The 25,872-nt window shown below is 35.0% G+C and overlaps 1 protein-coding gene across 23 annotated transcripts in view; it reads left to right on the top strand.

Annotated features, from left to right (window-relative positions):
* The window catches only part of ABI3BP (ABI family member 3 binding protein), a 135,277-nt gene that overhangs the window by 80,744 nt on the left and 28,661 nt on the right, over nucleotides 1–25,872 (top strand). For 11 of the 23 annotated variants that reach the window (XM_015624788.2, XM_015624997.2, XM_015624980.2 and 8 more), the window contains 17 exons: nucleotides 1,077–1,157; nucleotides 4,324–4,392; nucleotides 7,236–7,310; nucleotides 8,870–8,917; nucleotides 9,452–9,526; nucleotides 11,743–11,817; nucleotides 12,703–12,777; nucleotides 14,057–14,131; nucleotides 14,803–14,877; nucleotides 16,509–16,583; nucleotides 17,220–17,294; nucleotides 17,774–17,848; nucleotides 19,443–19,517; nucleotides 19,995–20,069; nucleotides 21,205–21,270; nucleotides 21,592–21,666; nucleotides 23,594–23,689. In XM_015624788.2, the coding sequence (XP_015480274.1) occupies nucleotides 1,077–1,157; nucleotides 4,324–4,392; nucleotides 7,236–7,310; nucleotides 8,870–8,917; nucleotides 9,452–9,526; nucleotides 11,743–11,817; nucleotides 12,703–12,777; nucleotides 14,057–14,131; nucleotides 14,803–14,877; nucleotides 16,509–16,583; nucleotides 17,220–17,294; nucleotides 17,774–17,848; nucleotides 19,443–19,517; nucleotides 19,995–20,069; nucleotides 21,205–21,270; nucleotides 21,592–21,666; nucleotides 23,594–23,689 (1,260 nt within the window). The remainder of the gene's footprint in view (nucleotides 1–1,076; nucleotides 1,158–4,323; nucleotides 4,393–7,235; nucleotides 7,311–8,869; nucleotides 8,918–9,451; nucleotides 9,527–11,742; nucleotides 11,818–12,702; nucleotides 12,778–14,056; nucleotides 14,132–14,802; nucleotides 14,878–16,508; nucleotides 16,584–17,219; nucleotides 17,295–17,773; nucleotides 17,849–19,442; nucleotides 19,518–19,994; nucleotides 20,070–21,204; nucleotides 21,271–21,591; nucleotides 21,667–23,593; nucleotides 23,690–25,872) is intronic. The other 12 variants (XM_019006470.1, XM_033517754.1, XM_015624894.2 and 9 more) reach the window with 10 other exon arrangements.

The raw sequence follows: 25,872 nt of genomic DNA, 5'->3' as shown, positions 1-25,872 counted from the left end.
TTAGGAAAAAAGGAACCATTTTTTATTGCAGTTTTGCTAGTTCCATGGTACAGTAAAAATTTTTAACTTCCATTTTGCTGAGAGGTTTTCTAGACCAACACTCTTTATTCAGAAAACTCATTGGAAATACAATTGAAATGCCAAGTGAAAAGGTAATATTAAAAGTAAAGGTAGTAGTAAATGGGGATGTTAATCCCAGAACTCTCAGTGAAGGATTCCTGTGGTACTAAGTTAACATGTTTTATGAATCCTTCTGAATGTAGTTTTGGTTTGAAAAACATCTCTCAGTCACTTCATGGGTCTCTGCTCTTTTTGTAGACATCAAACATTTTTCTGCTGTGTCAATTGCTATGAAACATTTAATTGGAAAGTGGTCTCACAGCACTGCTTTTTTAAAAATGTACAAAAACTCAGTTTACGCTTCATCTGAAATCAGGCTAACAGGCAGATTAGCTAATTACAATTTCAACATGTGCATGTTTGGTGGGAAAAGGGTTTCTAGGACTCATTTTTCTTAATTTTTTACCATTCACAGGGTACTGCTAGTCTACTTATATTATTCTTCTTATATTAGCTACTTCAGTTCTATTAGCAGAATTCAATGACCGCAGTTATGAAGCAGTTCCATTATTTTTTAATTGATTCCATGTTCTTCCAGCTGTTTGCCAGTAATTTCTTTACTGTGCCAAAAATTGAGGACATTTCTGTATATTTTGTCTATATATGTCTTCTGATTGGGCTTTAAATTGACTTGGAATTCAAAAGGATAAAAAGCATTATTGTTTTATCTCTTGGGCATCTAGCAAAAATGAATTTGCTAACTTAATGAGAGGAACATTCAGATGTGATTGCAAGCTTCAGTTTCATATTTAAATGCAATTACTCATTTTTACAGTGAGGAACAAACAGAGGTTTTGCTGGACTAGTGAATTCTTAGGAAGATTTTTGAGAAGTCTTCTTGGCATATTTGATTCTACCATTTGCTTTTGTTCCCAGTAGCCATTCATTGCCTCATTTGATTTTTTTTTGTGATACAGTGGAAAGCATAAATTTATAAACCAGTGTATTTCTTTCAGCTCCTAAGGAAGCAAAACTCACTACTTCTGCATCTAAACCTAGACCATCTGCCAGACCCCCAAAGCCACGAACTAAACCTGGTAACTAATTTCCATAGCAAGCATTTGTTATAGTGTATCACTTAAGTAGCGCATCTTAACTTGAATTTCTTCTGTGTGAATGTGAAGTTTGGCACTTAATCATCAGAAAGGTGAGGAATTCCTCTTCAAGGAAAAATATTTTTTGTTTTGGACACCTCCCCCCCCCCAAAAAAAATAGAAGCAAAGCAAGAAAACTTTTAACCAAGTCGCCAACTCATGCAGTCTGACATCAAAGCAAATTGTTTTCCTGCTTTTCATTTTGAAATAACAAACTTTCCAGCTTAGCTCAGCATAGGGTCCAGACAACACAAATTTTTGTGTTTTGCTGATGATTATAGTATCTTACATAGAACCATCGGATTTGTATTGATTCAGTGATCATTAGTGCATATGTAGACTTACCTGAAACTCTGAAAGTAAGAGTGGAATTTTGCTTTGGAATTCAGTAAAGACATATTTTATTATCCCAAATGAAATAGCACCTTCACACTGAGGTTAAATTTGGTCTGTGATGTATAGCAGAGAATGAAACACACCTGGCATTTTCTGGACCTGAAGAATAAATAAATACAGTTTTAAAAATATTTCTAGTGTTACATGGTTTATAATGAAATTAGAAATCTTGAAATTGCATAATTGTTTATTGCAAGAATATATTACTCAATACTGGAAGAGATCAGATGATTTTATTAAATTCTTTCCAGATTCCCCCCAAATAATTTTTTGCTCATGAAAAGAAATTCATTCTCTTCAGATCAAATTATTCCCTGTGAAGCTTGTTAAAGGAATGGCACTTATGACTTGGAATTGTTTCAGAATACTGTGAATAATTAGTTTTTTATGCTGATCACTGCTCCTTCATAATTTTTAGTGTAGGAAATCCAGTGTTGTTTTACAAGAATCATTACTTTTGTCTCTGCTGTAGATGTCTATGTCTGAATATAGATCTGAGCCCTGTATGTTGTTTTTTGAAAGGGCTGAGAAAAAAAGCAACTCATTTGGAAAGTGTTGCATAAATTTGTTTTACACCCTGGGACTGCCAAGATCGAGGTTTTATCCTGATGTTTCCACACTGAGGGGCTCTATAGCGAGTTTCTGTGTGCCTGCAAGGAAAGGGACATTGTTCCATGTTTGTATACATGCCTCTGGTTCTTTTCTTTCCCAGTAGTGGTCTCACTAATCAGTCTGGTAGAATCCTGACTCACTTTTCAATCTTGATGAAGCTTGTCATGACTCTTGTTAAGTAGGTAGTGAAACTGGCATGTGTTTTCATGTGACAAATGATGTTCCTGTTCAGAAAATCTTATTTGAGCTGTAAAATATGCAGTGCATGGGGTTAAGCTTTGGTTTGGGTGGGTGGCAAAATGGCCAAAGAGCAGGAGCCTCTCTGTGTACCAGCATCAATTGGAAGTTCAGCTTAAGCTAGAAACTTGTTTCATGATAATGGTTGTCACCTTTCCCTAACAGTGAATCAAAATAATGAACAATATATGCCAAATTCATATTTAATCAATGATTTGCTAACAACTGCCTTTGGGTCAAGCAATTATTTTTGCCTCTCATTATTAACATGATTTTTGTGCTGTTTCTGGTAAAGTATTTGCCTTCTTTGGCAGTGGAGAAAAAAAGCTTCATTTAAAAAACCCCAGACATTTAAATGATTTTCATATTTTCCAGCTAACAAACTGTGAATTCTAGTGAAAGTTCAGAGTTTCATTCTCTTTCTTGGTATTTGGGTAACTGAATCTGTTGCCTGCATGAAAACAAATAAGGTTTTGTTGCCAATGTGATCACTCCCAGCCATTGTCCTCACTTTTACTATTGTTAGCATGAATACCTCTCTCTAAATATTCTCCATTTTTCATTCTCCATTCATAATGAATTTTCTGTTGTGCATCCAAATGCACTGCAACACATTCTTTACAGAAAAGTTTTTAAATATCTCCAGGGATTGAGACTTCACAGCCTCTCTGGGCATTTACTTAAATGCATAAATTATTTCTTCTGAAGACATTTTAGAGTATTTTGCATTCTTAGAATAGCGTCAATAATACCAAATATAAAAGCTGTCTAAGCTATAAAAAAAATGTCAGTAAAGAGAGAAAATTTAGAATTTTTAAATAATTCAATCTTTTAAATTTTAACACTGTCCACCCAGGTAAACCACCATAAACCTTCCTGTGGGGGAATAGAAATTTTTAAATTAAGAATGTAATTTTTTTATCTAAATTGACAAAGTTTTGGAAGTGTTAGGTCTCATATTTTATTGTATTTTAAAATTTCAAGGTAACTTCATTGAAATAAGTGTACCTGTGAGTCTTAAAATGCTTGTGAATTACAGCATGACAAATTGTTAGTATGTCAAAAAATACAGTTTGAAGCCCATCATACAATATTTATCCATCACTTTTTCTTTCCTAACTAAAATCTGTAGGGAGGGACAGAGGCTAAGAGTCAAAACAGAGTAAACAAAACAAACTTTGAAGGATAAGCACAAAGTTTACTCAATGATTGTAGATGTATTTAGGAATGCAAATGGATTCTGTTTGAAAAGTCAAGCTAATATCAAATAATTCTACCAATTTTGACTTCAAAGTTCTTTCTATTTTTCAGGGTGTTTGGAGTTATTTCCTTTCAAACCCAATTAAATATTCTAGATAGAGATGGGAAGCTTGTTAACTTGATGATCTAATGTGCAGTAGCACTAGATAATCTGCTGGGATATTCAGCATTGCTTTCTGTGAATTTACAGTTATTTACACCTGAAGTCTTTTACATCTATCCTTTGTATCACTATGGGAGAAATCCAGGAAATTAATAGAAAGATTTACCAAAGAAAATGGAGTTCTCTGGAACTGTTTCTTTTCAGAGGTGTACAGCCATAAAGAGATTAAAAAGATTCAGTAAAACAGGGAGGTGAAGCTTTAGAGTGCTCATCTCCCAGTGTTCCTGTAGGATAAATGTACTTTCTTATTTTCCAAAGGCAGCAAAAGTCATACATACAGGCTTATTTCAGTAAATTTATCATTTACTCAGTGTTTCCATTCAAAGAGTTTTGAAGAGGTGGATTATATTTGGGAAGCAAGAACAACTGAGCCATACCAGCAGTTGAAAAATAGGTACAGATGCACATGTATTTCTTTTAAGAAAATTCTCTTTATTCCAGCAGCAGCCATTCCAGTGTCAGTCACTACTAGGAGTCCCTACACATATGAACATCCAAAGACTGCAGAGGGTAATGATTATGAGTCATCCTTAGTCATTCTTCTTTTCATTGCTCTGATAATATGTGCAGTTGAAAACCCCATTTCCTGGAGGCTTCTTGCTTATTCATGTGTGGTCCAAACCCAGCAAAGGGAAGTACAGTCTTGGTGCTTTATTATTTCTCCATGTTTCTAACATGGAGATGTCTTCTAAAAAATAGAAAACTTCAAAGGTATCTACTTAAAAGTTTCACTTCCATTAGAAAAAGAAAGAATAAGAAATATTGCAATAATAAAGATTTTATGGAACATAAAAATAACCATCTAAAATACTGCATTATTTCAAATAATACATCTAAACTTGTGTTCAATTTTTAAGAAACGTAATTTTATTTTTAAAGAGGAGTGCAGTTTATATAAAGTAATACATGGCCTTATTTTTAGTATGGGAAGATATAATAAGTGATGTGTTTAATAGATACATTTTTTTATGCATACTAAGAACAAAGGTCTCTCCTTTGCAGTGAGCCCTGAAATGTTATATCTAATTCAAAGGAGAATTTGAATCACTGTTTGCATTTACTGTGCCACTTGTATTCTGAGAAGGCTTCAAGATGTTTTCAGCAGTCTATTTGCACTTTAAAACCTGGATGGAGCTGACATATAAGATACTTCACAGGACAAGGACAGCTCTTAAATGATTTGATAAAATAGAATGAGTTTGGTTTGGTCAATTAGCAACAAAACACTTAAACTCATAGTTTTCAACTACAAGTTCTACATAATTAAATACTCTCAAAACTCCTCTAATGACATTGATTTGTCAAGGTCAATGCTGCATTGCAGGTCAAGTCTCTTTTCTTTGGATTTTAACTAAACTATGAGAAGTTAATTTTGCTGCAGAGGAGCATCCAGCTCTTTGGTTACCCATCAAATGGATAATCATTGCTTGTTTGGTTCATATCCAACGATACTTCATGCATTAAGCACATAGTACAATTTCTTTTTCTGTGATTATTCCTTGATATGGACTGAGGGTCATTTCCTAGACTTCATTTCCTCATTACTGAATGTGAATGTGATTTTCTATGAGACCATTTACTTTCAGCTTAAATGCTGGTTTTCACAAAGCAAACTTTTCCCAGTGTCCAAAATACATATTCCTCACATCTGAAGCCCAAAGGATCTGCTAAGATCAAAACACCTCAAACTAAATCTGATAAGGTACTTATTTTTAAATTATGTACTTTGAAGCTTGCCATTAGTGCAGAAAGTAAAGAAAAGAAAAACTTCAACTTTTTTTTCCTCTAGGTAGTTTTTCTTTTCTTTACTTTCTGCATATGTAGTGAGAACATTTGAAAAATTACTGACTAGTTTGAGATTTCTATGGATTATCTGGCCACTGTCAGTAGAAGTTAATACTGGTTGTTTGAGGGATTTTTCTTCATTTGCAGCAATATTAATACTACAGAATATTGTACTGTGAATGTTAATAGACATCTAATAAATACTTTAGTATTAACCCCCTCAATTTCAATCAAAGTTTTATAGTGTTACTTACTGTGAAGCCCATTTTTAAAATGGGTAGATGCATAAGAGAGTTTGGGAAATAAGTGAATGTGGATTATAGAACAGGTTCAATCTTTAGGTGTGGGTATCTGTGTGTTATACACTACTTTACTTGTTACTGCCTTGAGAGGAAAGAATTTATGCATTATTTTAATATATTTTCTTTTTTTTGCCAAGAAATTTTCATAGATTCTGCAATCTCATAATTTTTTGACCCATTTGGTATAGTTTGTGGCCAGGAAAAGGGCATGATATAATGGTTTTGTGATCCCAATTGTAACTGGATATTAGAAAATACTAACTATAGGCTTTATCAAACTAAGTTTTTTCAGATAGTAAATACAGCTCTACCAATAGCAGCCTTTTAGTCCTCTGCTTAACTGCTCACTTTAGAGGAAAATTTCAACTATTTTGTCATGGTCATCACTCTTCTTTCTAGAACAGAGTTCAGTTTGGTGACTCCTGACATTCTGTATATCAAGAGTCCCTTGCTGTCTCTGAGTTAAGCTCTGTGATCTCTTCTCTTGCTTGTTCTTGGATTTACTGATTTATATCCACAAATTTTTGCTTCTATTGCCATCAAGTTTGTCCAATTACTTATTTCTTATTTCACCTGTATTATTGAGAATTTTAATTGACCACAGTTTAAAAGTCAGCTTGAAGATCCACATTACTGTGGTGTTGTATTTTATATTTTTATACTTACAACTGGAGTAATTTTAAGTTTTTGGAGTGTGCTCCTTACTCACTTTGTCACACTGTTTCTGTTGCAGTCTTGGAATCTATTACACTTAGAATTGAACCACCAAGGTCACCCATAGGTAAAAGTATTTCCTTGGCAAGCTGTTGTTTGCTTTATTTACATCACAGCAAGCATTACTGAAGTTAGTGAATCCTTATGCCTCAGGATTGTTTCATTTAACCTCATTTTTCTTTTAGGTAATTATCTTGCCTGACATTCAAAACAGTTTGGGTTATTGCTCTCTTTGCAGTTGGAGTATCTCCTTTATAAAAAAAGAAATTATACTGCCAGCTCTGAATCACCTTTCTCATAATTATTCTTGTTTCTATCTGCTCCAGATTTTATTTTAAAAACAAACAGAAACTGAGCTTCAAAAATTACTAAAATTCCACTTTCTTGCTTAGATTGTTGTAAACACATGGAGAGTATTACCTGACTTGCCTACTTCTTCTCAGTTGCAGGTGTTCTGTGGTTCTGAGGTTTCTGTGCTTGTGTGTTCAGCTGGTATCAGATGCTAATTGCAGTGCAATTTTACCAATTTATTGCCCACATTTTCTCTTCCAGCTCCAAAGGAGACTCAACGTGTTCCTTCCAAACCCAAAACTTCACCCAAACCTCACATCCCACAAGCCAAAGATGGTAAACTTCTTTGTGATTGTTTCTAGTACACTTTATTTTGGATTGAAATGTATTTATGAACAGCTATTTAGTTATCTGAGCCAGTTAAAACAGAATGGGGTTCTGTGATGTTCAGCGATTTAATTGTAGTTTTCATGAGTAGTGATATTTACTAAGTGTTTTTCACTGAGCAAAACAGTAAACCTCTGCTACTTCAGGGCAAGAGGAAGAGAATAGTGGTGTTCACCCAGATTAACTTTGCTAAATAAAGCAAATAGCAAGCAAATAAAGTGTGTACTGAGGCTCCTTGGGGGTATTCTTCTTTCCAACATCGTTTTGCATTGTTAGAATAAATCTGTTTCCGTTCTAAGCCACAATTAATTTCATGTCATTACTAATTTATGAAAGAGGTAGTAAATTGCCCATTTATACATGCACACTTAGTACTTGAGTATAAATATTCTCATTAATGATCCTTTAAATTGTATTTCAAAATACTTGATTTTTATGTCATTAAATGTGGGAGCAGTTGAATTCAATGGTAGGCAGAAAAAATTACATACTCTCCTATGTTCTCCAGTTGGTAATATCAACAGAAAATTTCAAGAGTCTCAAGTATCAACATATGTTATCCTTTGGTAAATGTGAAAAATCTAAGGATAAGCACTTTTTTAAGACCTTTAAAGTGTAGACATAGACCAATAATTTTGGAATCTGATGTTATCTATTAGATGTGATTTCCTCATGTGGCAAACAGTCAAAATCCTTGTCTTCTCATAATTTTTTAATCATGGCATCTGATTATAAAACATTGTTTCCCAATTACACCTTAAGATGCAACTTCTCATACACTCAGTTTTTACCTTTGTGGACATTTTTTGTTGTTATGGTATTCCGGCCTTCTCAGAAATGGTAGAAATAATTTACAGTTTTGTTACACAAATGTTATGAGCTTGTATCAACATATGTTTAAAACAAACAAAAAAAACCAAAAGCCCCAACAGTTTGCTGTTTCTTCAAGAATCTGTAATATATAGAATATTTTCTACAGCATCATCCACTTATCTTGTAATTGTCTTAAAAGATCCAAAGACACTTATTTTTTTTTAACTGTAATCCATGCAGAAGAATTGACACATCAATTTCACATTCCTATGTCTCTAAACCACCCAGTTTTATTTTAGATCCATTCCAGTCTAGAGCTGAATTATATGAATTTATATGCATTATGCAACACACCATCTAATGTTCTTTAATGATGGTGCTCAGTGCACAAACAAGTACTGTCAGATTCCACTTGTGTACATGGAGTGCATTTGAAACACATCACCAAGGAAAGAGATTGGGGTCCCTAAAAAGACATTTTCTGAATGACAGAATGATAATATTTGGATATTTCATTGAAGTCTATGGGAGAAAAAAGCTCACACTATGTTGAAAATGATACTGCTTTCACAGATGCTTCTTTTAATCCAGCTGTTTTTGCATGAGGCAGTATACAAAGTATATGATACAGAAAGTAGCGCTAATTGTAAATTTTTAAGTTTCAAAACATCTTTTCTCTTTTGTTTCTGATACAGTCCTGGAATCTATAACACTTAGAACTGATCAACTAAAACCAACAATAGGTAACAGCTTTACCTACAGTGTAAATCACTTGGGAACCATCACATTTAGCTTTTTTCTCACTGAGCATCACAAGCACTTCTTCATTGCACTCCACTACCATATTTTTTTTACTATTAAAGTTCATCCTGTAAGGGGGGGTTTGGTGATTTTTCACTAACAATTCATGATCATCTTTTCCTGTTTTTTTCTCACACAACTGTGTTCTGCAAAGTGGATGGAAGCACCACAACCTACCTTTGATTGCTTGTCTCTATACTCCCTTTCTATCATGTGCTCCTTCACCTTTTATACTGTCCAGCCATACTGGCCTTGTTTTATATTATCCTGTTACAGAGGTTTTCCATCAATACTGGGGTTTGTTATGTACCAAGCATTCATATTTCTTCATCACTCAAGTTTTTGTGATTCTGAAGGGTCCCAAAGGCATGTGTTCTTCTTTAATGTAATGCTTTCTGTTAGTATCAGTTCTCAAAAAATTCTAATAGTTGCAGTAGTTGCTACTTTTTTTTATTTTATTTTTTTTTAAATTCCAGTTCCTAGAGAACCACAGCGTGTTCCTTCCAAACCTAGAACATCACCAAGCCCAGAGGTGCCAAGAACAAAACCTGGTAAGTTCATTGTTTCTTTACCTTTTCATGCTGACACATGTGTCTCATGGATTCTACTGTGATCACTGCAGCTTCAGATTTACATGTATTTCTGGGAATATATTTTTGAACATTCCTTGAGGGGCAAAATTCACTGACATGAAAAATTTATAAGCAGCCTGGTTAGTTGAAAATATATTCAATTCCTTATTACATTGTAATTCACTGCAGCAACAGATGCTTTCTGTACAATTCTCAGTGAAAATAAGTCTTTCTGTGTGAACTTGCTTGTGTTCTGGGAAAGTGAAGGTGTAAACAAGGGGTGTCGTTGCAAAGAGGAAGGATTCTGCTCTGTATTCCTCAAATTGTGTGCTTGCTTCTGTTTTTTCAGGCAGAGGCTTTCTTTCATACTTGTTGGTTCACTTTGCCAGAGCCCTTGTGATGTTCAGAGATTCAAATATGTGTAATACTTTCTATAATTGTGCCTACATGGGTTGTTATACCCATGTACAACCTTAGGAGAATTAAGGGGGGAGAAAGTGAATTATGCAACTCACACTTGCATGACATGAGGTACCATAGGGGGTTGACCTGGCCAGAAGCTAAGCACACACTGACCTCTCACTCATCCTACCCCACAGTGTTCTGGGGGAGACAATCAGAAGAGCAGAAGTAAGGAAAAAAATGGGGGAAAAAAATCATAGTTCAAGATAAAGACAGTTTAATGAGGAAGGATAAAAAGAGGAGAGAAAAAAGCAAGTGGTACAAAGCAACTGCACACCACATCCCACAGGCAGAACAATGCCAGTCTAGGAGTAGTGGATGCTTTGGAAAGTTTTGTTGCCAAGCATGACTTTATGTGAGGTGGAATATCCCTTTGGCCAGGGTGGTTCTGCTGTCCTGGCTGTGTCCCCTCTGAACATCCTGCCCAGCCCTCTTGCCTGGGGCAGAGTGACAAACAAAGAACTCTTGGATGCACTAACAATCCATATTCATGAATAAATAAAACATTGGTATTTTATCAACACATCCTTGCTCATGAATCCAAAACAGAGTACCACAAGGGCTGCCATGAAGAAAATAACCTCCATCCCAGTCAGACCCAGTATGGGTATCCAAGGTATGTAGAGTATTAGATGGTGTTGGTGAAGAGGTGGGCAGAGAGACAACAACTCAGGTTCCTTTTCTCCCCAGTAAATCTGCACCTATTGCCTGAAACAAAACCTTTAAATAAGTCAGGAAAGTGTACAAAGCTGAAGGTATAAAAACAAACAAAAAAAAAAACCCAAAAAACCACCCACAATCTTTTTTGTGGCTTTTACAAAAGCTTTGGATTTATATTTGGGATCTGTTCTGTATTAGAGATGTTACCTTGAATTGGAGGAAATTCTGAGGAACATAATACTTCTGTGTTGAGTTTCAGGGAGGGGTGACTATCTGTCATCAGCCCTAGCAAGGATGATTGGTATGATTATTGTGGAGATTGTGATTGTAACATTTTGATTGTTCTTGGTAATAGTCTGGTTTTGTTGTTTATTACGTTAATGCAGTTCTGGAAACAATTAGGTTTAGAACTGAGAAATCAAAGGCAACAATAGGTAGTGATGGTCTCTTGTTTGAATGGTCACATTATCTTTCTTCTTCAGCACAAATCATTAAAAGCAGACCTGAATAAATTTGTCATCTTTCTCTGCAAGCTCCTTAATAATTTAACAGTTGAGGTTCTCAGTCTCCTATTTTCTATGAAATAATCAAAGAGAATCCTTGTTCCTTTCAAGTTGTTATGCACATAAGATAGGAAAATTTCCTTCAAGCTTTAATGGTAAGAACCAGAGGGCAGATCAGAACAAAATCCCAATTACATGTTCTCAGTCTTCCTGAGATGTGGAGGTAGCACCATTGCAGGTGGTCATGAGGTTTGGGTGGGCAGACCTCCCTCCTGAAAGCTTTCTTTCTCTGCTTCCATTCCCCTCCAGTTTTATGAAATGAAATTCAGTCCTTCATAAAGGACTGAATAATAATTCTGTTCCACTCAAACCTCAATTTCACTGTCAGAACACAATCACTTCATTGATCCTGGATCCTGCCTTGAGGCAGATCCATTTAACGAAGGCATTTTTGTCACTTGAATTTGATATTATGAATCATTCCAGGACAACATCCATTACAGAGCAGTGTATTTGTATTTCAAGCTACTTATTAATTTAATAATGTTTAACACAATTTCTTTCTTTCAGCCTCTAAAGATACATATCACAGGCCTTCCAAACCTAAAACATCACCCAGTCCACGTGTTCCTCCAACTAGAGCAAGTAAGTTTATCAATATTTTCCCCTTCAGTGCATGAAGATTTTATCACTTTGAACATTTTCAGAATTCATGATTTCTCTGAAGATATAGAGATACTTATTGAATAGGCTGTGCTTCGCTGCTATAATCAAATTTTGCTATACATCTGTCATGGAACAAGATAATCAGATGGATATTTATACATACAGCCACATGATGGAGATGTGTGGGTTAACATTCATCTTGAGCCCCTGCACACAGGAAAATCTGCATCTTGATTTCCTTAGAGTGTGACTGAAATATTTGTAATTTTGAGTTGCTTCTTTAAAAGTGTAAAATTACAATACCTTCCTGTTCCCAAAACTTTGGAAATAGCTTTGTCCACTTGAAAATTAGTAAATTTCCACATTTTGTGGAATTTTTGTGTAAATTTCGTGGTAAATTTCCACGTTTGTTCTGCTTTGACTGTTTTGCTGAGGTTTTTTTGTTTGTTTTTTTTTAAATACAGAGTTGATTTAAATGCAGCAGGTTTTTTGAATGTGAAATCCTTAATAAGCACTACTAAGAAGTGTTAGAGCTACAACAGTTTACTCTGCAGAATGCTCTGTTTGTTATTGCTGTTAGGAGTGGAGAGTTCATCTGACACCACACTGTAAAAGTCATTTTGCCTTTAGTCTCTGCACTGGCATTGTATTGATTGCACTAGCAGGAGATCTCTTTGGGATTATTTTCCAATGACAGAAATAATCCATAAAAATTTTTCTTAGCAGAAAATGAATCTTCTGATTCATCAGAAAAATCGAAAGACATATGTTAATCATCACCCACAACAACGTCTTCAAAAATTTGCACATTTCACAGGTCAATCGCGCTCAGTAACAAATTCAAAACTTTGCTCATTTCCACAGGTCCAAAAGAAAGTCGGCGAGTCCCTTACAGGCCCAGGGCATCACCAAGTCCAGATGTACCACACACAAAACCTGGTATATACATTGTTGTTTGGTTGTGTTTGAATATCCAGGGGTTCATTTGGGTTGTCCTTCCTCAGTGATTAATTATTAATTAATTTCGTTTTTTAATATCCCTTCATATTATACACACATTCTCTGATGATCATTAAATAGGTGTTTAAAGGAAAACAGAGCTGGTTTCTATTTTTAATGTCTGAGTTTTAGTAGTTGCCTCTGATTTTCAGTCACACAACTTCTACTGCTGATGAATAATCTGTACAGGAGGATAGACAACATAAAAACATCATGAGAAGTTGGAAGAAATTGCATCTCTTTTGTGCCTGTAAAAAGGTGCTTATAGAAAAACTTATTTGAGGGCCTTCATGTAGGATTCTAAATACCTGTAACTGAAACTGCTCATAGGTTTATGTGACCTGGTAATGGAATTTCACCCTTAAAAAGAAACTTTATCGGGATTTACATACTAATGAATTGCCAAACCTCTGTGACTTCTAACAGTTCTGAGAGTATCCACTGAACATATTATTTTGAGTGAGTGTATATTCAATAATTTTACAAAGCAATAAAATTTTTAAAGGGGGAAAAAAAAAGAATATGTTACAAATTGAAAACAAACCAGTCATGTAAAAGGGAGTGTTTTTACCACTAACTTATATTCACCACTAACTCTGTATATCTTACTGTTTTTATGAAGTTTTGGCAGTTAGTGCATTAACAGTTGAACAACAAAAGACAGCAGCACAAAAAATGAGTTACCTTGAGCTAGTCACTATTATTTTTTCACTACTCCTTGGGCCAATGCTTACATATCATTTGCCTGTTCTTCACATAATTGGTTTATGGTTTTGATTTGTTATCTTTTCTATTAATTGAACTACATTCTACTCTGTTCCAGGTGTTGAAAGATTCCTAGCTGGTTTGTTGTCTTCATAGAAAATTTCTTTCCCTGTCACACACATTATAATTCCTTTGACACTTGTAGGAGACCAGCACACTATGGGTATTGCAGTTATGGGTTCTGAAATACAAACAGAAACCCTGTAGTTTTTAGTCTGTGTTCCTTCAGGTTTTGTTGCTTGACTCCAGATTTTGCTTACCTGATTAATTTTCCACCTGTGTTTTCAACTGAGGATTTTATTTTTGCCTTGAATTCCTGTATGTGTCTGACACTCAGTTTTTCAGGCTGTCATGCAGGGATTGTTTTTCTTTGCAAGCATGAGACATGCAGTGCCTGTTCAACAAACCTAATTTTGTCAAAGTATAAACCCTTAAAACAGATCTTTTCTTTCAGCTCGTAAAGAACCACAGCATATTCCTTTTAAACCTAGAGCAACTCCCATCCCGGATGCTCCATACAGGAAGCCTGGTAAATTATCTGGTCTTTTGTGAAGCTGTACTGGATAGTTCAACAATTGTTTTTGGGGTGGCAGTGGGGGGAATAGCCATCAGTGCAACTGCTGTTACCTGGTTATTGTTCTTGCTTAAGAAACCTCTGCAGGGATGCAACTGAATCTGATGGAAACTTCAGCAGTTTCAAGATTTTACAAGATCTTACAAGAGATTTTGTATCTTATGAAGATATTAACACAAGAAATAGTATTGACCTATATGTTTTGATCAAGGATAAAAAGTTATTTGCAGCTTGTATCTGAGCAACACACTTCAATAGTTTGCACCATGTTTTTGAAGCTCTTGTGAGAGCAACCTCCTAACGCTGTTGCATTGCTTTTCCTTTATACACATATTTTCACCCAGATTAGAGTGAGGATTTACTTCAATTACATTTTGCTTAGGTGACTCTCCATCCTAAATCAAACTGACCTATGTAATATAATAAGTGATTTCACTGAAGGTTTGTTACTGTTGTTCCCTACCATAAATTTCTGAGGGCGAATGCCCATTGCTGTTTTAAAACATCTCTTCCCTGTACAGTATACACACACATGCACAGTATAGTGCTGAAAGGTTTTTTAAGAAAAGGAGGAAAGGGAAATTCCTTTCATTATGCAGTTCATTTATTGTCATTTTTTCCAACAGAGATTCTTCCAACCTTTGATGAACGAGATGCTACTATGATTCCTCATATTCCTGACAGAACAAAGGCACCATTTGGTAACTGTTATTTCATAAATAATTATTCTGTTTTCCACTTTTTTTAGAGAATATCATCTTAGGGAGAGCTCATTATATTTTATTACAAGCTAATAATGAAATTTTGTTCTACTTGTAGATACTTACCTGTTCTTTGGTCTTGATAAGGGTTATAATGGATGAGCTCATTCACGTTCAAAGGTTTTTTTCCTCATCTTCTAGTCCTTCCAGTCAGGATGATGCAATTCCTCCAGATGTTATCTATTTTACAGTAAAAGAGGACTTTATTTAAAGAGCAGATATTGATTCTTCACAGAATCACAGAATTCTCTAAGTTGGAAGGGACCCACATGGATCATCGAGTCCAACTCTGAAGTAAACTGGCCCATCACAACCCTTGGATTAGCACCATGCTCTAACTAACTGAGTTCATCCTCTATTCTTCATGTGAATTGTGGATAATTTCATTCTAAAATACTCTTCTTCTTCACTACTCAAGGTTTAATTTTACAGAAAAAAATTCTAATGTACCAACAGCATAAAGTGTCCAGACCAGCTATGTGGCTGTCTAAATCCAACTCTACTTCTTAAAGCCATCCTCTCTGCTTACTTCTAGTTATCTATGTTGGGAAAACTTGCTAAAATATAAGAAACCTTAGCTGAGTGTTCCTCCTTCTTAACTTAATTGTCAGATGTTGACCAAGTAAGGGTCACAGAATCCAAGCAGTGTCCAGCAACAGGAGCATTGCTTGACGAATCTTTGTTCAGTTTTCTGTCCCCAGTTTCAGAGACAGACCTTGGCTGATTTTCTGAGAATGAAATGGTGTATATTTTCTGAGAATGAAATATTAATAGGCATTTTATAATCTTCAAACTATGTCATTTTTTTTTTTTTTCGTTTTGAGGAAGAGGAAATTAAAACTGCTTTTAAACATGTCTCTATTTCAATATATATTCCCTGTATGCAATGATACTTAGGTTAGTATTCATCTGTTCATCTGGCTTTATGAAGTATGTGCTCTATTGTAAACACCTGAGCTACCTGAGTAACACTGACATGCAGAAAATGGTTCTTCAGAGCAAGGGGGATGAACACTGCACAGGCTAAGGCAGGTCATTTTGGACCTCTCACATTGGTGCAGACCACAGACTCAGAAGTGCTAAGGATAACTTTTCCAGTAAATGATTCCTACTTTTACTTACAGGATTATTTTTTTTTATCTGAATAGTATGAAGATAACAATATTAAGCCATTCCCACATAAGAACAAAAGAATTTAATTTAGAAATCAAGTTTGACACAAATGTTCTACTGAAAAAGAAATCCTCTCCCCAGATACTCATGTGTGGCAGAGGAGGAAGGCACAGGTTATCACTGTCTATTTTTGTCTTATTACAGTATGATGATGTTAATGATTATGTTCTAGACTGCTTGATGCAAAGCTACATATTAATATCTATTTCTTTAGAAGTCTTCTTGTGTAAGTGGCCATTTAACTTGTTTTGCTTTCTTTGCAGGAATTTCAACTTTCAGCTTTGTTCTTACATAATTTGCCTTATTCCAGATCAGATCATACTTATGTTCCTTGAGTGTTGTGAAAAGCAGTGCATTTTTTCAATTATTGTTCTGGGTGCTGTTTGTTTTTATTCCAGCTCCAACTGAAAAACCATTCATTCACACCAAAAGAAAAACAACTGAAAGACCAAGAGTGCCATACACCAAACCTGGTAATAGAGTCATTCTTTCAATTTTGTGTTTAATCATTCTTTCCCCAAGTTTCAGGTTTTGTGCTTCTTAATGGGACTATTTGTAGCCAGTTTTGTGATGAAACAAATGGATTACATTTCAGATAATCAATCCAAAATAAGCCAGAACTACACTACAAATAATAGTAAGATACATAATATATGTAATGGTTTTTCTCTGTCTATTACACATAGCAAATGGTGACTTAAATGTAGTAATGTGGGTATTGACAAATTTCAGTGGCTAGGTAGACTAAGTTCTCTGTGATTACTTCTGGTAATCTTGGGTGCTCCTCTGTGAGCACTTTTTTTTTAATCTTCTCTTGAAATGCAACAGAACTCCTTTACAATGTGCTTGTGCAGTTAGCAACAGACATTGTCTGCTGTACTGAAATGAAAGTAGCTTTAAAAATAATTATGGAGGGCTGTGTGGCTTCCCATTTCTTGGTATAAATGTATACCAGAAGTTAATAGAGAGATAATCATATCAGTTGGCAGGGGATTTTCAAGATATTCTGCTGCTCCTTAGTTTGGGACATTTTGCAGGTTTTATCAAATGCTGCTTTGTTTAGATTACAGATAAATATTCTAAGATTTTTCACATTTTCTCCTTAACAGCAATATATCCGACAACTCCACAACCAATTATTACAAAATCTTCTCCTACCACTGGTCGTTCAAGGGCAACAATGGGTAAATAAGTTTCCTTCACTTTAAGATGCAGGTATTTCTAATTTTTCAGTGGAGAAATTTCTAGAGAACATGCTCCAATGTGGTATTTATATAACACCATTCCAGTATATTTCGTTCTGCTGCCAGATGCGTGTATCTTAGCACAGAGGATTCTCGTTTCTATTTTTTCAACTAAAGCAAAAATAGCCTACAGCTTACGTCTGGTCAGAAGTCTGTATTTGACAGATCTCCAACCAAAATCAGTGGCCTAATTTTTCTTTTAGAGCAACAGTTTTAGCCAGTAACTCAACTGATCCTACAGCACACTGGTGGGACTTTTCTGTGTTTTGGCTAGTCATTTTGTTTCAGGTTCCAGAAAGCCATGGAATTGTTATTGTCTTTTTTTCAGGCATTTGAGGCATGCATTTTCTGTGGGTTAATATGGCATTGGATCATAACTCCTGAAGAATACAATAATAATCTTTTTCCTTTTCTTTCAGCTCCAAAAGAAACACTGCTCATTCCTTCCAAATCCAAAACATCTGTTGGGCCAGAAGTACCACAAACTAAACCTGGTAATTTACAATTTGTAACTTTAGAAGTGTTACTGTGGCACTGCCTCACTTATATTTCTGTTGTCACTGAGTTTTGTGGTCATGAGGCATGCATAATAAGTAGACAGGAATTTTTATCATTGTTCAGCTGAGAATTTGTTCATAAATTATACCAAAGTGAATGCCCAAGAATTGGATCCATTTCCATGGAAAGCAGTTGGATGGGTTTAGTAGACATCTAAAAATGTGAGAAATTCAGTTAATTTTAATAAAAATATATTTGTGCTTACATTCAAGAAGTTCTCTTCTTTGGGGAAATGTTATTATTTTAAATACATTTATTCAATTTCTCAAGTACTTTTGAAAATCGAGCTACAGAGTCTCAGTCTAAGATATTTACATGTTGAGTGCCTCCAATACTAGTGATTTTTGTAGTAACCATGGTAGATTCAGGGATGCACAATTATAGTGAAGGGTGGTGATATCTCAGCTTTACCATGGGGTGTTCTATTTCAATAAAAATTTCTAAGGAGGAAAGTAACAGGGGGAAAGAATATAGTCAGGTGAGGAGAGACTACGTATCTAGGAGAGCAGCTCCTGATCTTTCCTCCTCTCTGATCTAACCTCTGAACTGACAAAATTTTAGTCTTAGACAAATAGCTTAATGAATGGTTTAGTAATTTCCACCCCCCCTTCCTTGTCCATTTTATATGGCCAAAAAGGTTTCAAGCAGAGACCCTATTCTTTCAAGAACTATATTCTATATATATATATACCACATGTACATATGTATTACTGTGAACATCAAACTGAACAGTCCAGGAAAAATATTTCTTTTCTAAATACCTTATTTTGAAAGGCTGTTCAATAGCCAAGTTAGATTCTAAGTCTCATCTGAATAAGAGCTGTTTCCAATCATGTCATCAGTTAACAAGTGCCATCTTTTGGTACTGCTAAAAATTTAGTTTTAAGGAAACAATTTTAGAGAACAGAATTTAGGGGCTTATTTTTTGCCTTTTAAAGTTTAAATCATTATAATGGTGTATATGCAAAACAAGCTACTGTCAGGAAAAACTGTAAACAAATGTTAACCATTAAATATAAATGGCACTTTTTAGCCACTGCTCCTTATGTGAATAAGTAGGGTATTTTCCAGCTTCCATATTTTATTTCTGAAAGATAAAGCGTTACGTAGTGTGTGCCCCTGTCTGACAGTGTGTCCTTTTCATCCAGTAACTTAGAGATCTTTCAATTAATTCATTCAAATTTGAGTGAGTTCTGAAAAAAAATACATTACTAAAAACTTCTTGTTTTTTTTTTTCTTTTGGAAAAGTGTGAGTTAATACAACAAATATGAGAAAGACCAAAGACTGTCAGAACTCCAGGTTTAGGGCAAGTGTTCTGAAGTTATTGGGGGCTCAGCAGAATAGTTGCACTGTCTGGTTGTCAGCATGAAAATACATCCAGACTAATCACAACATGTCTGTCTCGTGTCTGTTAAAATTGTCCTAGCAGATGTGCAGATAGGTTTTTAGGAAACAATTGAGACAGATCCTTCATGAAATCCAAGTTCTTGAATTTCCCTTCTCACAGAACAATGGTTTATTTTTTATAGCTCCAAGGGCAACACACCTGGGATCAATTAACCTTGTAACAGTTCATGTTGTTGATGGGTCCAAAATAACTTTGGGTAATGAGAATGTTACATCAGTTTATTTTTCATAAATCTTTACTTTCTCTGCTTTTGCTATATGGCTAAACCTACACTTTAATCAGAAATACCTTGATATATCTTTGTTGTGTTAATTTGTTAGATACAGTGCAGTGCATGTAAAAAATATTGCTGGTTTTAATTTTCCAGCCATTTTTCTTCTTAATGTGACTCTTTGTAGAAATAAGTACTACATGTACGAGGCTGGGGAGACATGTAAAAAGGCATTGCCTTATCATCTTTTCTGATTTTGTCTGACTTACTAATTATATAAACCTTCCCAGACTCAAAAAGTCTTTTACATGTATAAAAGCATGATTTTTCAGCCAGATTTCTAGCACTGACTCTTGTGTTTATGATCTCCACAGACAGTTTTAATTTCCTTTCCACCTGTGGTGTCTTATGTCTAAAAGAAAATTATTTGCATTTAATAAGCAGTAATATGTCCATTTTCAGTTCCCAATGAAACATACCACATTTCACCCAGGCCCAAAATTGGTCAAGCAACTGAAATTCCTTGGTTCCATACAGGTAATTTTTCAAGATTTTCTTAAGTGGTTTTATTGAGAGTCTGTAGATCTTAAGTAAAATCACTACTGTTTAATGGTCTGTTCATTATTACCTTTAAAACCATTTCAAATATATAATATGAATTTTTTTCCCCTTTTCAAATATTTTTGTTTATTGCTCTGCAAATGGGATTTGCTCAGTATTGCCTCAAATATCAAAGATTATATGAAGTTTTTAAACAGTATTAGAGCTGTGTGTTGGCTGCTCAGATATATATATATATAGTGTTGCAAACATTGATGTAACTGAGTTCCAACCTTTTTCTTACAAAATCTAAATCTGTAAAACTTCCCCAATCTAAATGTCAAAAATGACTAATGTGTTCTGTCCTGCATAAGTATTTTCTCTGAGGCTTCAGAGAGGCTGGATTAAGTGTTATGGGTTGAACATTTATTTGTCTTGAATATCAAATAGCCAACTCTACTTAACTGATTTACAGATGTTGCTAATTGGGTATAAGATAATAGTGACTACTTCTTATGCTTTCAGCTTCCAGTGTGATTTTCACAGATCACATAACATCTACAGTATCAAAATTATTTTGCAAGCGAAAGGCAACAATAAAAAAACTTTGAGGGCTTCTGATTTCAACCTTGCTGATGACACTGTGCTTCAGCTGCCCCACACAGTGTCTGCATTGAATGCTCCCAGTTGTTTTCTCAGCAATATTTTAATGTTTCATAGTTTTATCTAAGTCTTTGGTTTGGGGGGAGGGGTTCAGTTCGGTGTTTTATTTTGAGGTTTTTTTGTTTGTTTGTTTGTTTTTTACAGAACCTAATTAAATGTCTTAAGGCCATGGATACCTTGCAGAGCTAACTCTGTATCCATATACAGTTGGGTAACTGGCTGTAAATATTTTACATCTTTTTCCTAAACCTACATATGAATGTAAGTGGTCAGACTGCATGATGGAGTCATCTGGCCGCTAAAGAAACTAGCATTTTCCACATGCATTTTGAATTAGAACTCATAGAACTCTCATGTGTCCATTTTGCTGTATCACATTGGTGCATGGACCTTTTTGTCTGGCAAATTGCACTGCACTGTCCCATGTTCTTTTACTCACAGCATTGAAACAGGACCTTATTTCTTTTAGCACCTCATAAAACTCGTCTCACTTCTGCAAGACCAAAGCCATCGGATAAATCACAGACCAGACCTGGTAATAATTGTTTATTCAGTCTGGGATGGGGAGGGGATTATAGAGTTAATTAATTTCATCTATTCTTAGTGGAATTTTAAGTATTGTTGGGAGGAAAAAAAAGGAGTATTTTTCGATCAATTAATTAGTCTAGTGGTAAAGCCTTTCCAAATCAGAACAAAATAGAAAGGAAACCAAAACTATGTGTGTTCTCACAGCAGGTGTTACTTCTTCTCTAGTATGGAATTCCTGGCATCATATTGAAATCTGCTGGGTATTCTTCTCATGAAACTTCTTCATTTTTTCTTCTTTTTTCTTTTTTCTTTTGAAACTCTCTCACAGCTTTTACTAAAACCACACTAGCACCAGCCAGAACAAAAGCACCTGGACTGCCAAAGTGGATTGTGCCAACAACAGGTAGAGTTCTGGTTTTGGGGTGGATTTTTTTAATTTATCAATAAAATACTGAAATGTAACTTCCCCAAGTCATCTTGAGCCCTGAAAAATATCTCATTGTGTTTTAATATGAAATTTAATTCCTCAGAGTGCCAAGTGTAACTGCTTCTACTGATCTTGTTACATAATTCCTGAGGGTGGTTATAAAATTTTATTAGTACTCAGTCTGTGGAAATTTACAGATTGATTTTTGTGTGGCTACTGTTTACTAATTATTTCCAGATGTTAGATCCACAATAATTACTGGAAAATGCTTCCTTGAAAGGGGTCACCCATTTGTTTGAGTCCAAGTCAGGAGGCTTGGTAGGGAAGCCCTAAAGCCGCCTATCTTGCTAGTTACTCTCTATGGATGTGGTGTTTTCACATCAGACCTCCTCACATTCAGACCATGCAGTATTTGGACTCTGCAGTATTCAGGCTTGGATACTTCAGCACCAAAAATTTCCACTGTGGTGGATGGCAGACAACAGTGAGAGCTTAAATTTACATGTCCTTAAACAAGCAGATAACAATTGTCCCTAACCACAAAGATTTATTAAAAGTACAGGTCTGTTTTGGAGAAAAGTAATTTATCCTTTTTCAGTTGTACTTGATTTTTCCATCCAATCAACATACTTTCAATGCTAATTAATAATGAAGCCATATTTTTTAATTTCATAGAGCATTAATTTATTACATCAATACAAGTAGCATTGGGGATCTTTTTTTTTTATATACTGCAACTTGCTTGCTGCAACTATCCTTACATAAATCTTTATTAAATTAATAATTATAATTAATTAATATAAATTAATATCATTAGTAATAAACAAAATTAAATAAAAATAATTAATTAATTGATAGTAATGAATTAATTTAGTAAATTATTTATCATGTATGGACTGTGTAAGGAACATGCAACAAAAATGGTCAAACAGTAACGTAATTGAAAAATTATCTCCTTCACACCATTAAAATACTAGTGAAGTATAAAAAAAAAAAGAGAACCAAATTATAAATCTATGAAATCTTTAGCTGAAGTGATTAGATGTTGTATCAGGGTTGGAATTTGATAGTTAAAGTAGTACTGAGATTTATGTTTTTAAAATATAACAAATTTTAGGGTTTTTTGTCTTGCATCATGAGCAAGGGTGTGGGGAATTTTTTTCCCACAAACATGATGAAGTTGCAGTGCATCTTCTTGCTTTACTATATATACAGTCCTTATAAAGTAAATATACTTACTTTGTTTAGAGAAAGTATATTAATTTAACAGTCTGGCTGTCCTATAAATACCAGCATGTGGAACAGTTGTTCTGTACCTCGAGTTGTGTTAATCTTTTAATGCCACTTATTTTTTTAAAAAAATGTGTTTATATAACTTTAAAGTAGGACTTTCTCTTATGTACAAGCTGGATGTTATGTATACTTTGTCTCCTGTACTCCAACTATGGTGAATATATGTGGTCCAGAATTGCTCTAACCATTTAATATGGAGGATGATCAGAGATCCTATTATGGGGAGAAGGAAAACTTCCCCTTTGCAAGAATCAATGGACATTTTATTCTTTACACTGAAAAACTAGAATTTTATCTCTACTCATTTTTCCACTTAAAATCTTGGTTTAATTCATGTTACCTCTTCATCTTATTAATTTTCTTTTTCAAAATATACTTCACTCAATGAATGTTTAAAATTAAACTGCAGACTTTGTAGAACCAGATCACTTTCTACTTCCCTGAATAAGAAGATAAGGCATATCACCATGTTATCAGTAAAAACATAGATGGGCCACACATGCTGGTTTTGCACATCATGTCAGCTGGAGTTTGAACATATTCAATATACAAGTATTCCATGACTTGGTGCCACACTCTAGATACTTATTTAATTTCCTTTTTTTCACAGATTACCTTTATACACCTGAGGCTACTGCAAGACCAATTGACATAGATGTCAAAAGACCTCCAGAACATTTTGATCCCTGGCAAAAACCAATTTCTGGTAAGGTTAATAAAACCAGAAAATAAAGCAATTTTTAACAGTTGTTATTAAAAATAAAAACGCTTCCTTTTCTGCACACAAAGCGCCTCCTCTGAGAAGAAAAAATAATTCTTAATCATCCTCATCAATACACAATCTTATAGCTTCAGGATGCTACTAAAAGAGATTAAAAAAAGAGTCATTCATAGCCACTATTTAGTCACTTACATATTCTTAGTCACTACACATGGTAGAAATTTTCACCAACAGAGTTTTAGCCTTATGATCTAAAAGCCACAAAACTGTAAGCACTGACTTTTTTCATGCAAATAGTATCCACACAACAGAGGTGAATAAGGTAAAAGTATAACCAACTTGTACTCCCATGGATGAGGATGTTTCATTGAATATTGGGATTTTTTGGGAAAATTAGAACATTAAGCTTGAAGAAAAATAACAATGTGGAGTAAATCAGGTTACAGGGGTTTTTTTACGTGTCAAAAGTAAGACTTGTAAGGTTTACTCTTCTGGCAAGACTTGCAAGCATATTTTCAAAGCAATCAAAGTATTTTATAATTTTAACATATTAATATTTAATATTAATATTTTAATATATTAACATAAAGCAAATAAATATCCTGAGGTGTAAAGAATTTCTCTGTTTCATAAGCATAACCAGGCACAGAATTTGCTTTAGCTGTGGTTTTTTTGTGACATAGAAACTGACTGAAAATTAAATATTCTTTTGTTTTACTCTTGGATTTACCAGTCAGCTGCAGATGTTCTTTTTAGCTAGCTTCTCTTTTGATAACATGTTACTGGATCTTAAAACATTATTTTAAATACTGCTAATCCGTGTTCCTAATCCCTGTTGAATTTCCTTTGCACCTAATTTACCTCTACAAAGATAAGAGCCTATCTTGATAGCCAGGTTCTGGTATTTTATCATTTTTAACTTTATTCAGTCTTACCACTGTACTTTGCTTTCAGCTGCTACTAATAGTGCATCATGCTAGACTTAATCTTTGCAAAGTGTGAAGTGTAAACAAGGATGATGCTCTCCACTTTTTGTTACTGAATGTCAGGCAGTGGGTTTCCTTAAGTAAATCCAGCTTGTGATTTGCAGAAACATGAAGGTTTTTTTATGTATAGATTAGAAGGGACATTAAGACCAACTTTTCTTGTCATTTTTATGACATTTGATGTCTGAAGTTAAGCTTTTAGAGATTTGAGGCAAGCCAATACCTTGAACTGTAGTCACAAAAGGCAGTTGGGTACAGTTGTGAAATTATCTACTACTGTTTCATTATTTTCTTGTATAACTGCAGTCTCAGCTCTCTTCATGAGGCCTTAATATGTATATTAAAATTCATGGAATCATAGAATGGTTTGGGTAAGAAGGAACATTTAAAGATCAAAGCTCCACCTCACCTGCCTTGGGAGGGACACCTTCCACCAAACCAGATTGCTCCAAGTCCCATCCAACCTGGCCTTGAGCAGTTCCAGGGATGGGGCATCCACAATTTCTCTGGGCAGCCTGTGCCAGAGCTTCTCCACCCTCACAGTAAAGAATTCCTCCCTAATTTCTAACCTAACCCACACTCTTCCTGCTTATATTATTATCTAATATCAATCTACCCTATCTGTCTCTAATTTTTCACCCACCAGTATCCTTGAGTCCATACCTGCAGGGCAGGGCTGTTTTTCATCTGTCTCTCATCTAGCCAGTGCTGAGACTGGTGATTACACCCAATCTAGGTGTGGCACCTTGTGCTTGGCCTTGATGGACTTCAGGAGGTTTGCACTGGCCCCTGGCCACCCTGCCAGGGTGTGTGGATGGGATCCCATCTCTCCAATCTATCCTCTGCACAACCAGCTTGGTGTCATCCACAGAACTGCTGAGGGTGCTCTCATTCCCATTGTCTGTGTCACCAATAAAAATGTCTTTAAGGCATCTGTCAATAAGAGGCTGCTCATTCTTCTCTTTCATCCAGAGTGACTGAGTCAAGGACTCCCAGTCCATAAAGAAGTCTAGAGATTAATTAAATCCCAATATTTCACCATGTTGTTGTCCTTACATGAATCCACACTCAAAAAATCCCTAAATTCTATTGTGCATCCTAGTTTACAAGTGCAGTCTCCACACACTGGTAATTAGATTTGGTAAGATCATCGACCAGAACCCAAATCATTGCAGGAAGTAG

The sequence above is a fragment of the Parus major genome, chromosome 1 (genome assembly GCF_001522545.3).
Source record: "Parus major isolate Abel chromosome 1, Parus_major1.1, whole genome shotgun sequence".
In the NCBI taxonomy this organism is placed as follows: domain Eukaryota; kingdom Metazoa; phylum Chordata; class Aves; order Passeriformes; family Paridae; genus Parus; species Parus major.
The sequence above is the reverse complement of the archived record's forward strand: the minus strand, read 5'-3'. Positions and strand labels throughout refer to the sequence as shown.